General features: G+C 48.1%; 1 protein-coding gene across 5 annotated transcripts in view; it reads right to left on the reverse strand.

Moving 5' to 3' along the window:
• The window catches only part of DHX8 (DEAH-box helicase 8), a 33,205-nt gene extending 19,756 nt beyond the window's left edge, over positions 1–13,449 (reverse strand). For 2 of the 5 annotated variants that reach the window (XM_070060640.1, XM_070060639.1), the window contains exons 1-12: positions 13,139–13,352; positions 10,362–10,447; positions 9,754–9,826; positions 9,301–9,386; positions 7,648–7,757; positions 6,912–7,277; positions 6,372–6,516; positions 6,077–6,280; positions 5,348–5,435; positions 4,338–4,435; positions 1,884–2,031; positions 404–585 (exon numbers count right to left, since the gene is read on the reverse strand). In XM_070060640.1, the coding sequence (XP_069916741.1) occupies positions 404–585; positions 1,884–2,031; positions 4,338–4,435; positions 5,348–5,435; positions 6,077–6,280; positions 6,372–6,516; positions 6,912–7,277; positions 7,648–7,757; positions 9,301–9,386; positions 9,754–9,826; positions 10,362–10,447; positions 13,139–13,286 (1,734 nt within the window). In that variant the 5' untranslated portion in view covers positions 13,287–13,352. Of the gene's footprint in view, positions 1–403; positions 586–1,883; positions 2,032–4,337; positions 4,436–5,347; positions 5,436–6,076; positions 6,281–6,371; positions 6,517–6,911; positions 7,278–7,647; positions 7,758–9,300; positions 9,387–9,753; positions 9,827–10,357; positions 10,448–13,138 lie in introns of all 5 variants that reach the window. The other 3 variants (XM_008271554.4, XM_051825706.2, XM_051825707.2) reach the window with 3 other exon arrangements.
• Between the last annotated feature and the right edge of the window lie 1,124 nt (positions 13,450–14,573).

Consider the following 14,573-nt stretch of genomic DNA (forward strand, 5'->3'; position numbering starts at 1 on the left):
ACACGTGGTATTGTTCCAAGATCACTGGAAACTAGTACATTCGGTCACTTTAAGGAAGGTTTGGTGGTCTTATAATCAGTACCTGAAATAACGCCCTTGCCTCTGTGAGTTCACTGGTCAAATATCCCGGTTTTTAATTATTGACCAGAGCAACAATACTCTGCCCACTTGGAACCGCTCTTGAATCCCCAATTCAAATAAATGTATTTCCTCGCAAGGACAAAGAAATGTGTACACTAATACGTGTGCTTACTAAAAGTACTTGGAAACATTTTCTCACCCCTTTTGGAAGAGCCACTTCAAACATGCACACACTTGTCCAGCTAACTTCAGCTGTAAAATAAAATGTCATCCCTCTTGCAGGAGACTCCCCACCCCTGTACATCACAGGGCGGCCGCTCACCTGGACCAGCTGCTCCTTCAGCTTGTAGATGGGCAGGCTTTCCCTCTGCTCGAGGATTGACATCTGGGTCTTTTTTCCGTAAGAAGCTTTGTTGCCCCCAAAGGCGTGCTTCTTCCACTCGGGGATGTCGTTGGGCATCATCCCAATGCCCCTCATGTTGGCAGCAATCTGCCTGCCTTCCGCTGGGAGGGAAAACAGACAACTCAGTAGTGCCCTCGAGCTATGTCAAGTGTTATGTCAAGATGCACCAGGGAGAAATCAAAATGGCAGGTGGGTGTCTCAGATCCTGACCACTCACACACTCCCTCACTCAGAGACACAAATGCACGTGAAGAATACAGAAGGCTAATAAGGGGTGCGAGAGGGGACGAGAACAGAGCAAGTGGTACCACATGTGGGACCTCTGCTGAGCTCTTAAAACTCAGCTGCATACCTGATGCCTCAACTAAGATGCTTCCAAGTACTTTAGACACAAGTCCAGAACTGCGTTCACAATCTTCCCTCACAGGTGCTCATGGGAGAAATCTAGACATCCTCTTTGACTGCTCCTATTCCCCTTTTCCCTGCATTCAACAAATCACATTTCTCAAGGACAACCCTCCTCTCGGCTACCTCCCTGTCCAAGGCATCGTCCTCTCTGAACTTTCCTGGAAGCCTCCTATGCTCCTGCCCATCCAACTCAACCCGCAGCGCATCCTGAACAATCCTTTGGCAATGCAGCTGTGATTCTGCCACTCCCCTGCTCAGAACACTTTCATGCTTAACCCTTCTCAGCAGCTCCCAGGGCACAGAGAATGAATGCCATCTACGAAGTCCCGGCCTACCACGCCCACCTCATCCTCTGCCCCTGCCCCGTCCCGCTATGTACTCCAGCCACACAGGCCTCTTCCCTGCCCTGGCTCCAGCACAGGTTCCTCCTGCCCAATCCCCTGGACAGACCAAGCCTTATTTATCTTATCCTTCAGGTCCCAATTCCCCCAGGGAAGTGAGCTGTACTGCGTATACTCCTCCATTTAGCATGGATCACAACTTAATTAATTATTCAGTAATTATTGAGTATCCAGCTTCCCCACTAAGTTACAAGGCCCTTAACAGCAGGGGTCATGTCTTTAGTTCACAGCTCTAGTCCCACCAGTTTCCCAATAGAAGTTACTAAGTATCTGTTATGACTACATCTACTAATTAATATTTTACTGCACAAAGAATTACATGGAAGGGAACTTTCTAAGTTGTATTATCAAGAGAACAAATGTTTTAACTTATTCAGAAGAAAACCTCAGCCAGTCTAATGATTTGACCAGGGTTACTGAAGCATTTTTGGTTTTAAACATTTGTTTAAAAAACAAAACACACAAACATGCTCTAACTGAAAGAAAAACCAAGGCCAGATTTAGCAGTGTGCGCTCTCTGCGTCACCTCCCTTTGTACTCAGAGATTAAGGCTTTTTGAAAAGGTCCACACCCTGTTCCAAGGGTCCTACCATCAGGCAGAGGATCAACCCAGTGTTTGTTGAGTCCCATCGGGATAGAATCCATCTCAGCTTCCCGCTGGGCCTGCTTGAGTTCCCGCCTTTCTTTGGCCAAGGCACTCTGCATCATGGCTGCTTGGGAGAGGGAGCCATCTGGGTTCTGGTGTGCCAGAAGAAAAAGGAGTACACATTAAATGCCCAGCAAATAAAAGGGGGGATGTTAAGCTACTGCAATCTAAAACATGAGGTCACTCTAGAAGTAAAGTCGGTATTAAGACACCAGACCTCCCAGAAGAAATGGATAAATGGTGGCATACTCAGATACACTGAAAATCACTGAAGGAACTGGGATGTTTAGCTTGAGGATAAAAACTCCAAAAGAAATAAAAGTGATGGGGGACCAGCGCTGTGGCATAGTGGATAAAGTCACCGCCTGCAGTGCCGGCATCCCATATGGCTGCTCCACTTCCGCTCCAGCTCTCTGTTATAGCCTGGGAAAACATTAGAAGATGGTCCAAGTCCTTGGGTCCCTGCACCTGCGTGGGAGACCTGAAGAAGCTCCTGGCTCCTGGCTTTGGATTAGCCGAGCTCCAGCTGTTGCAGCCATTTGGGGAGTGAACCAACAGATGAAGACATCCCTCTCTCTCTCTCTCTGCCTCTTTGTAACTCTGCCTTTCAAACAAATAAATCTTAAAAAAACAAACAAAAAAAGATGCTACCTTTAAATGTATGAAGGATACAAGAAAAGGATAAGAAGGAATTTGTGTTTTTTTTAAGATTTATTTCTTTGAAAGGTAGAGTTACAGCGAAAGAGAGAGATAGATTTTCCATTGCTAGTTCACTCCCCAACTGGCCACAATGGCCAGGGCTGGGCCAGGCCAAAGTCAGAAGGCAACAGCTTCATCCAAGTCTCCCACATGCATACAGGGGCCCAAGCACTTGGGTCATCTTCTACTGCTTTCCCAGGCCATAGCAGAGCACTGGATCAGAAACGGCACAGCCAGAACTCAAACTGGCACTCACAAGGGATGCCCATGTTGCAGGCAGTGGCTTAACCCACCATGCCACAAAGCAGGTTTCAGAATTCTTTTTTTTGCTTTTAAGATTTATTTGAAAGGAAGAGTTGACAGAGGAAGAGACAGAGATTTTCTATCCATTGGTTCACTCCCCAAATATCTGCAATAGTCAGGGCTGGACCAGGCCAAAGCCAGGAGTCAGGAACTCTTTGAGTCTATAATATGGGTGGTAGGGACCCAAGTACTTGGGCCACACACCCTGCCTCCCAGGCACATTAGCAGGAAGCTGGATCAGAGGCACAGAGCATCTGGGACTCCAACCAGCCATTCGGATACAGGACGTGGGCACCCCAAGCAGCAGCTTAGCCTGCTGCACTATGATGCCTATCCCAGGACTTCTTTTGTACAACTCCAAGAACTAAAATTTAAGACCAGTGTGGATGCCTCAGTGAGACAGATTTCATCTCAGTCTAAAGAGCCAATGATCAGATCCATCTAAAGATGGAATGTATCTCCTTGAGGGACTGGTGAACTCCCTGTCACCAATAATTTCAGGCAGTTGTGAGATGACCATACAGGAAGATTACATAGGCAGATGTAAGAATTACATGAGTGGCTGGGCTGGGACACGTTTAAGATATTCTTTTTAAAACTTTGCAACTGGCCGGCACCGCAGCTCACTAGGCTAATCCTCTGCCTTGCGGCGCCGGCACACCGGGTTCTAGTCCTGGTCGGGGCGCCGGATTCTGTCCCGGTTGCCCCTCTTCCAGGCCAGCTCTCTGCTGTGGCCCAGGAGGGCAGTGGAGGATGGCCCAAGTGCTTGGGCCCTGCACCCCATGGGAGACCAGGATAAGTATCTGGCTCCTGCCATCGGATCAGCGCGGTGCGCCGGCCGCAGTGCGCTGGCCACAGTGGCCATTGGAGGGTGAACCAACGGCAAAAGGAAGACCTTTCTCTCTGTCTCTCTCTCTCACTGTCCACTCTGCCTGTCAAAAAAAAAAAAAAAAAAAAAAAAAAAACCACTTTGTAACTTCCACGGATTCTGGTTTGTATTTTCCTCACACCTCTGCCTTCAACAGCCAGGGCTATAGTTTTCCATGGCCGTCAGTCCCTATTGGCCAAGAGAACCCTTCAAAAGTGCCTTTGAATCTGCAAGCTGATGATTCAAGCCGCAAGGAACCTAGACAAAAGCAATGATGACAGCTAGGAGAGCACTTCTATTCATCTCTACTTCCTCCCAAAACACAGTAGAGGGATGCAAGAAAACTAAATAAGAAAAAGCAACAAAGCCAAATCAACCTGCATTTAACACAAACATTCCAGTCCCTGGCTTACAGTCAACACTACCTCTGTGGTCTGTGTTCTGTTTACTCACCTCTAACAGGCTGAGCTGTTACTTTAAGAAAAGAAGTTCACAACATTTTCATGCCAAAATCCCAGCACTTCTCACCTTAACGATTTTAATGGGGCTCATGTCCATACTTTGCTTGGTGTGCCCTCTCAGGAATGGAGGTTCTTCCTCAACGAGTTCAATCTCAAGATCCTCATCTAAAAGCCCCCCAAAAAGAAGAATTAACCAAATACAAGAGAGAACAGATCAATCATTTTCACCAAAACAATTTCCACAGGCATTAATATATTATCAAAAATAGCCTCTGAGATCAAAGGGAGAACAATGCATATGAAACGCTCCCCCAGCTGACTATACCTCTGCAACCCAGCTCTCCCAAACAATCCCAGGGCATTGTGCTTCAGCCCAAGAACTGATCAGAGGTACTCAGAAATTGATATGTAGAAACACTCGACAGTAATGAAAACAAATGAAATACAACTATCAGTAAAAACACAGATAAATATCAAGAGCAGGATAATAGGTTAAAAAATAAGCAGTAATGTTTAGGGACAGGTATGTAGATGGTAAAACTCTAAAGAAAAGTGAGGAAATGACTGATGTAAAACTTAGCGTGACTGCCCCAGGAAGAAGAAAATCTAACTGGAAGGGAGCATGCAGAAGCTTCAGAGGTATTGGGAAGTTCCACTTCTTAAACTAGCTGGTGGGTACGCAAGTCCTCACTTATTGTTATACAAATTATAAATGCTCTATTACAGCATTTATTTCATAACAAAGTTACTTCCAGGGCAACTCAGAGGACATCTTGATGGATCCACGGTTTCCAAAATAATATCTAAGAATATGAGATCACATTTACTCCCCACAACACAACTGTAACTCTGTATCCTGAAAACTTATTATAAGAGACAAGTACAATACACAAATGCTTGTCAGAAGCATGAACTCCTTGCTTCCATTAGGAGGTCCTTGTTCTTTGAGAGGTCAGTGGTGAGACCCAAGAACGATTAACAGACACTATGTTAAACCACAAACAGCCCAATTTAATGGCTCAACTGGTCAGCTCTCCTCCCAACCCATTATCCTGCTGCATCCACGTGGCTGCCTACCTTCTTCGTCATCCACCTTAGGGAGAATGCCAGTCTCTTCATCGAAGTCGGGGAACTCTTCTTTGGAAAGTACATTGGCAGCAATCATCTAGTCAAAGGACAGACGGGCACTGATAGCATGCCAGGACGAAAGCTCTTCTTTTCTGGGAGTTATTAGAGCTCTCACGAAGGAAACCCAGGCTTTCCCTCCTCTCACCCAGACGTCAGGGCCTCACACATCACATATCATATCCTGGTGGGGGTCGGGGGTGGGAGCCGTCTCACAACATGGCGCTAAAAAGCCTGGGCTCGAGGGCGTCATTGAGAGGAGGGGTCACGTCACTGTGTGCACTTCTTGTGATGGGAGATGGGACACTTCACAGGGATGAAATCCACCTCAAGGATGGGAACCAGGACGTGTGTGTCTGTGGCCCCACCACGTACACCACACTTGACACACTGTGGCTCCCGTGCTCACCGGAGGACAGTGAACCAATAGCAAGCACTTACAGAGCAGCTACCCGGGGTCAAGCTCTGACCTGAGTCCCCGCTCTATCGCAGAGCCCCACAGCCCCCCCACCGGTCGTGTTTCACAGGCACGAGCACTGAGGCCCAGAGACTTAGAGTAAGTTGGCTCGGGATCACACAGCTAGAACACGACCAGAAATCAGCCCCTGCTCCATGCACTGCACTCCTAACCCACGCAACATGCTGACTGCCTGTGCAGCCAGGAAAGCCGACGGCCCCAACCTGCTTGATCTCCCACTTCTCTGGGTCAGAGATGCGGGTGAGGCGCTTGCGCTCCAGCGAGTCGTCCTCCACTTCGGGGGCACTGACAAGGGAAAGGTGGGTGGGTCTGTCTGGATTCCGCATCGAAGTCTCCTCGTTGGTTTCCCCAACTAGATTTCGCCGTCGATTTGGGTTTAGGTCTTCTCCAGTTTCTTGATCCACATCCTTAAGCACAAAAACAAAGGAGCTGGCTCACTAGCTGCCCTCCCATGTGCGCTTGGCCATGGATGTGGGAACAAGCAGCCATCTCACCCACCTTCATGCTCAGGCTGGTCTTGGTCCCAGTGAAGGACAGCACTTTGACCTTGACCCTCTGGCCTTTGCTCACCACATCAGCTACGTTGGCCACGCGGCCTTCACGTCGGAGCTCAGAGATGTGCACCAGGCCTTCCCACCGCTTCCTAAGGGAAAGTCAGATACATCTGGGGCATGCATAAAAACAGCTTTTCCCCAGCCAGTTCCTACTCTTACTGGAACTGAACAAAAGAAAACGGTCTTAAATTCAAAAGAGTACCAAGTAAGTAGTGAAACAATAAAATTATCACCACCGCACAAAGATACTGGCCAGGGGGAGCGGAGAAAACAAATTCTCAATCATTTCAACCAGCAAAGGACAGGTCTCCTGAAGGCAGACGAAGGAATGAATGGCTCAGTGGCATTTAAAAACAAAAGTCCATTTCTAAGAACCTGGTTTAGCTAATTTAGGTATGAATCATAATGACTCTGTAGAATGTAAGAACCTAGTGATAAAGAATTCCATCCATCACTGGAGTGAAGGAAGAGCAGCAGCCATTACCTTAGTCCCTCCAGCTGCACAAAGCAGCCGAACTGCATGATGCTGGTCACTTTGCCATTGTAAATGTCCCCGATGGCGGGCTCTTCAGGGGGAGGGCGGTCCACATGCTTATCCCGCCACCTGTCCAGATTCCTCTCCCCATATTTGTCTCGATCCTTCCGGTCTTTCAGAGGACTTGGGCTTCTGCTCCTCGATCGGTATCTGGACTTCCCTTTATTCCTCTCCCGAGTCCTGGAACGTGATCGAGAGCGGGATCGGTGTCTCCGCTTGTGGTCTCGCTCTCGTTCTCGCTCTCGGTCACGGTCACGGTCTCGGTCACGGTCACGATCCCGGCTCCGACTCCGCTTCTTCTTTTTTGTCCTGTCCCTAACAAAGCAATAAGCATCTGTCTGAAAAAGAAACCAGCCCAATTCCATCTGCACCCCCAAACACCCAGCACAATGCCACAGACAGAACAGGTGCCGGCTCAGTGGTGAACTGCATCAACAGTTTCAACCACGGTGGCATCCCTGCAGGCCAATAAAGGGTCAGGCCACAGACACATTCAGCCTCTTTCAATCCTGATTTCTATCTCTGAACATCTTAGCACTTCCTGCATAAATGCTTTTGGCAGGGAGCGATGAAAATGAATCTAAGAACATGGTAGATGGCCAATCCAGACTCTCAAATTTGACAGTAATTTTGCTTGACTGATCCACAAAATTCAACTACTATAGGACAGGCCAACAGGACAAACCGGTGCTCGGTGTCTCTCTGTTTCTCCTGACCCGCTGCACTGGGCATTAATGCTTCTAGTTCTTTCAGGACATCCACAGCAACTTTCACATCGTCTTCATCCAGCATGGTCTTCGGGGCAGAGGTCAGCAAAGTTGGGAGAAGAGGAGAAAGAAAAAAAACCACTCAAGACTCAGCATGTACTACGGGTCTGTCTACAGATCTGACAGCCTCTGTATCACCAACCACTTTTGCAAAGAGAACAAAGATAGACACGAATTTCTCAGAAAATAGAAGACAGGGAGATAGAAGACAGGGTAAAGTTCTTGAGAATCATTTCTACATCTAACAAATGTGACAAATCCCTGCTTGTCCTTAATACAATCCTATGAAAGGCAATTAGAGATTAATCATCCCTCCTATGAAAGCACATAAGTGATGATTATAACTTAAAAAGCAAATCTGGGGGCTGCTGTTGTGGCACAGCAGGTAAAGCCGCTGCCTGCAACATGGACACTCCATATGGGTGCTGGTTTGAGTCCTGGCTGCTCCACCTCCAATCCAGCTCCCTGCTAACATGTCTGGGAAAGCAGTGGAAGATAGCCCAAGTCCTTGAGCCTCCTGCACCATCTGGGAGAACAGGATGAAGCTCCAGGCTCCTGTCCTGGCCATTGTGGTCATGTGTAGAGTGAACTAAAAGATGGAAGATCTCTCTCTACTTCTCTAACTGTGCCTTTCAAATAAAAATAAATCTCTGTGGCCACCGCCTGCAGTGCTGGCATCACATATGGGCGCCAGTTCAAGTCTCAGTTGCTCCACTTCCAATCCAGCTCTCTGCTGTGGCCTGGGAAAGCAGTGGAAGATGACCCAAGTCCTTGGGCCCCTGCACCTATGTGGGAGACCCAGAAGAAGCTCCTGGCTCCTGGCTTCGGATCGGCGCAACTCCAGCCGTTGCGGCCAATTGGGGAGTGAACCAGCAGATGGAAGACTTCTCTCTCTCTCTCTCTCTGCCTCTCCTTCTCTCTGTGTGTAACTCTTTCAAATAAATAAATAAATCTTTAAAAAAAAACTCTTAAAAAAGCAACTCTCCCTCTGCATCTCCTTCCTCCTACTTTATTTTTTCCACAGCCCTGTTGCTGCCAGCTAAGTTATAGACTTGTTTCTATAGCTCCTGTCTCTTCCCACACTAGACTGTTCACACACTTGTTTCCTGCTCCCATCCCAGCCTGAGATGCAGAAACACCTGTCTGATTTGTTCACCTCTGTATCCTTGGTCCTTACAACAGTGCTTGGGATACACTCAATAAACACCTACTAAAATGAAATTCAAAATACTTCGAAAATTGGACCATGCAATATGTAATGGAGCAAAAAATAAAATAAAATAAAATAAATTTCACACATCAGGCATCTGTTCTAGAACTTTAAGTTATTTCATACATATTTCATGTCCCTAATCACTGCTTTCTGTTCCCAATCTCTGTCCCTTGAGTATCATTCTCAGAACCCTTTAACACTATTCTACACATAGTGCACTCAGCAAGTGATTAAATACTATCCCTCTACAATGAGGGCAAACTTAAAATTAATAGAATTACTAATAGATACAGAATAGAGGGGACACACACACACACACACACACACACAGTAGATATCATCAAAATGGTATCAATACCCGAACGGAAGGGTTGTCTGGCTGACAAAGGACTGGGAAGAGTTCCTTCAGCTTTTCTTTTTCAGTTTTGGGTTTAACAACTGGATCTTATTTCATTAAAGAACATGAAAGGGTGAAAGAAAAAATGAATTAATACTATTACTAGTTAACAACAGAACATTACCATCAGATTTGCATCAAATTGAAACAGAACATGGCATTCTGCTACACGTTAACCACACACATCACTATACCTGGAGTTCAGTTTCCTAAAAACATTGACTACAAACCCTCTGGGTGCGTAGCAGGGACGGAAGCCGCAGCACTCATTTGGCTGGGCCTTATAGTTTAAATTTTGTCTTAAATCACTTAAAAAACTACTAGAATATTTACTTGCTCAGCACTTGCTGAGAGGACAAGTACAACTGACAAGATGCTCAGGTCTACACACTCCGCAGGTGCAGCTCTGCTCACCTTTGCTAGTGGACGGCTTTGCTGGAGGCCGCATGGTTTGTATGAGACGCAGCAAATTACTAATAAGAGAATCCTTTGAAAAGAAACAGAACAAAAATTATCAGTGCCTTGATCAGTGTGTAAATACACTTAGGAAAGGGGAGACAAAAAAAAGCTTCAAAGAAAGGGAGGTTATGCATCTGAATTCAGGCGCTCGGATGTCAACCTGGTGCATCCCCAATCTGGCACAGTGCGCTTCAGGGAAAACTGGTATCGAGGACTCTTTCCGGGGTCAAGTTATTCAGTTCCCTCCAACCATGCTATCTCCCGTGGTTTAGAACTACCTCCAAAACCTTGACTCTTTTCCGACTTCCTGATTCACAGAACAGGAATGTAAACACACACACAGACTTAACGCTAGGAATCCCTCCGCAGTATCCCAGAAAGGTGCTGCAGGAAATCCTCACTTCGCCGCTGCCGAATGGCGTGAAAACATTACACATTTAATGGCTTATTTAAGTGTATGTGCATACTGTCTCCTTCCTGTACCCAAATCCTGTATTAAATCCTGCCAAAATTAAATTCAACAGTCACAGTAAAGTAAAATAGAAGTCTCCAAACATACATACTGTGAATTCTGCACCATTTTTGACCAAAGATGCCTTAAAAGTGTCAAAGGTGGTATTTTTCTCAGCAAGACTGATGACAAATTCAGCTGCAAATGAGAAAATGAATTATAATAAGAAATGGAGGCTTGAGCAAGCAATCAGTTTCAAGTATACCGAAAATAAAAATAATTATGCTACCCAACTGTCACAGAAACCAAAGACCAGCACTCAGGTAAGGGTAAAGAAACTGGTATTATCCACGTTGTGTTTCAGTGAACTTTTACAAATGAACTGAAAGTGTTACTACAAGATGGTTCAACCAGGCCGTGAGTTTATTTAAACTAGGCAAATCTATTTGCTGCAAATCACTGTATCTTTTTCTCTCAAAACTCCTAGCCAGGCGTATCGCCACGCAGACTCAAGGTGACAATGTACATAAGCATGAGCCCACGCGTGCGTGTGTGCGCACACACACGCACACACACACACAGTTGTATACAACAGAACAGTCTACAGTTTCGGGAAGGACAGATCCAGCCTACATGTGAGAATCCGGCAGCTGCTGGCTGTCACCATCTCCAAGTGCAGGAAGGAGCTGCCTGCCCTCACAATGTTTCTCCACAAACCTGCCTAGTTTTTGAGATGTCTAATATTACAGCTACTTATTAACTAAGAGAGTTTCAGAAAACACACACATTTTCTCACCAACTGAGATAATCAGCCTCACAAGAAATTTATTGAATTTATTTGGATTCTAATCAAAAAACAAAAAACAAAACAAAAAACAAAAAGGGAAAAAGGAACACAGGCGATCTAGATAACTGGCTGACCAACCAGTACTCCAGTACCACCTCCAGGCTGGAATTCGCTTCATCCTTTTGATGATGTTAAGTGGAAGCCACACACCATCAGGCCACACGGACACAGCTCATGCATAACAACAAATTAATAACAACCTCAATGGTTAATACTTCTTGAACATCGCCACAGGCTGAGTACTCCGCTACATGCTTCCCATGGGTTGTCCTCATGTTCCTAACAACAGCCCTCCTAAGTAGGGGCCACTATTGTTCAGATCTACATCAAAGGCTGAGAGTTGGAGACAACAACCTACCCACTAATAACTGGGGGACCCAAGCCCAGATCCCAGGCAGCTGACTGGAGGTCCCACTTGCTTTGGGGAAACGTAGAAAGAGAACTAAGTCACATGGTATTAGGCATGCTATACTCAAAAAAGCTCATCCCACAATAATCAGCAGCGTATCTACACTGCAAGCCATCATCAGTTTTTTCATCTTTAAACTGATTTTTATTTATTTGAAAGAGAAAGAGACAAAGATCTTCTATCTGCTGATTCACTGCCCAAATGCCCGCAACAGCCAGGGCTGGACTAGGCGAAAGCCAGGGGCCAGGAACTCAACCTGGGTCTTCCACATGGGTGGCAGGGACTCAAGGACTTCAGGCATCACCTGCTGCCCACAGGGTGCCCATTTGCAGGAAGTGGCGTGGGACTCGAACCCAGCACTTGAATATGAGATGTGGGCACCCAAGCAGGGTCTTCACTGTTGCACCAAATGACCACGTTGGTTTTTTTAATGTTCGGAATTAAATAAGGACATCGTTAAGTTAATGCACTATCAAACACAGATGCTAAAGGGCCAGCGTTGTGGCACAGTGGTTAAGCCTCTGCCTGTCACGCAGGCATCCCACATGAGCACTGGTTCCAGTCCAGGCTGCTCCATTTCCGATCCAGCTCCCTGCTAATGTGCCTGGGAGAGCAACAGAAGATGGCCCAAGTGCTTGGGCCCCTGCCAGCTATATGGAAGACCCAGGTGAAGCTCCTGGGTCCTGGCTACAGCCAGGCCCAGCCCCAGCAGTTGCAGCAATTTGGGGGAGTGAACCAATAGATGAAGGTGTCTCTCTCTCTGTCTCTGTCTCTGTCTCTCTCTGTCTCTCTCAGGCAAGAGAAATATGAACTAAAATATATGCTGGCAATATACTGGCTGCAGGGCACCTTCCTAAGTGCAATCTAGGAACCCTGCGAAAACCTCACCTCACATCAGAGAAGAAACCCACCTACCCTCCTCGACCCCTTCCTGTCGCACCCCCCCCCCCCCCCCCCGGTTCAGCCCTCTTAGCGACTCCCTCCTCTTCATTTAGAAAACAAATCCGACGGAGCTCTGGCTAGTCTCTAAACTCTTCCGCATGCACAACCATTATCTCTGCCCTATGTCCTCCTCCTATGACAGGGCGGGGAATGTCCCAGCACCTATCAAAAGCAAGCAACCTGTGCCTCCATCCCGTCCATCGCCTCCAGGGCCCAAGACTTTCCGAGGAGCTCAGCGCGAGTCTCCAGATGCTGTCTGCACCGGACAGCGAACGACTGGTGCTTGCGAGGCAGCGTAACACTAACGATCGCTGACTGCTATCTCACAGCGTGGCGCTGAGACCGAGGAAGGCACGGAATTAGAGAGCTGGGCAGAACAGGTGGCACAGTGGGAGCACCCAAAGACTGTCGGCAACCACCATCAAATACCACGGTGGCCGCCGCCGCTGCTGTTAAAGCTGTTCAATTATTCGCAGCTGAAAAACAAAACAAAACACCAAGCGGAGCGGCTGGCCCTGGGCTTCCCCGACAGCTCTAACAGATCGGCTCGGAGGGCTCCCAGACTCACTCCCCGGGCCGAGGGCCACGTGAATTGGGGAGAAGCGGACTCGCACCCCACTCGGCCCACACTCGGCTCCTTCCGCTCCCCGGAACCCCAAGCCCTGGGGCCCCAGGGACCTGCCCGGCTCACCGAGATCCTTGTCGTTGATCCCTAAGTGGTTGTCCAACTCGGTGCACACCTTCGACACTAAAGACAGATATTCGAGTTTGGCGAGCTCTTCCGCGGGGCCTGGCTCCGGCCCGGTCAGGACCCCGGCCGTGGCCACGGCCACAGCCATGGCTACAGCTTCCCTCCAGCCTCCTCCTTCCTTCCGGCCGGCCTCGCTCCCGCTTTCACTTCCGGGTCGGCGCACGTCCCTTTTGTTTACGTCGAAAAGTTTAGGAACTTCCCTAGCCGCCAACTGGATGGATCATAGAGATCAGGCCGGAAGTACTTTAAGAAGGGAGGGCAAGAACGGGTTCCGTAGCGCGGACCAGAGCCCTCTAGTGGTGAGAAAGATCTTCGCCCCCTCAGGCCCGGAAACGCCCACTCCCGGCGCGCTACCTCCCTACGTCAGCAGAGGGCGACCGCGCTCTACGCGCAGGGAGTCAATCTTCTCAAGAGAACCAAGCGCGCCTTGAATGCGAGTGTATTGTAACTATTGTAACTGTCCTTTTTTTTTTGACAGGCAGAGTGGACAGTGAGAGAGAGAGACAGAGAGAAAGGTCTTCCTTTGCCGTTGGTTCACCCTCCAATGGCCGCCGCGGCCAGCGCTGTGCGGCCGGCGTACTGCGCTGATCCGATGGCAGGAGCCGGGTACTTACCCTGGTCTCCCATGGGGTGCAGGGCCCAAGGACTTGGGCCATCCTCCACTGCACTCCCTGGCCACAGCAGAGAGCTGGCCTGGAAGAGGGGTAACCGGGACAGAATCCGGCGCCCCGACGGGGACTAGAACCCGGTGTGCCGGCGCCGCAAGGCGGAGGATTAGCCTAGTGAACCGCAGTGCCGGCCTGTAACTGTCCTTTGAGCGCTACGTGTATGTTTAATATAATAGCAGATAACGTTAATTGCTCGTTATGATTGGTTAGCTTTACCGCCACAAAAAAAAAAAATACTAAAACAGATAGCCTATACTGTCCCTACCCACACTTCCACCCGTGCTGGGTAAGAAATTATTTCCCATCACCATTCTAGTAGTAACCACGGTGTTGCTTTTATGCCTACTGCTAGATTGGTAGTGTGTGTTCAAACCAGTCGTCCATTCCCACAATATTTCCTTTTCTAAAAAAGACTATTTATTTGAAAGGCAGAGTTATAGAGAGGGCAGAGGCAGAGAGAGAGAGAGAGAGAGAGAGTCTTCCATCTGCTGTTTCACTCTCCAGATGGCTGCAACGGCCCGAGCTGCGCTGATCCAAAGCCAGGAGCCAGGAGCTTCTTCTGGGTCTCCCACGCAGGTGCAGGGGCCCAAGCACTTGGGCCATCTTCCACTGCTTTCCCAGGCCATAGCAGAGAGCTGGATCCGAAGTAGCTGGGTCTCAAACCAGCGCCCATATGGGATGCAGGAATAGCAGGCGTCAGCTTTACC

Source organism: Oryctolagus cuniculus, chromosome 17 (genome assembly GCF_964237555.1).
Source record: "Oryctolagus cuniculus chromosome 17, mOryCun1.1, whole genome shotgun sequence".
Lineage (NCBI taxonomy): Eukaryota > Metazoa > Chordata > Mammalia > Lagomorpha > Leporidae > Oryctolagus > Oryctolagus cuniculus.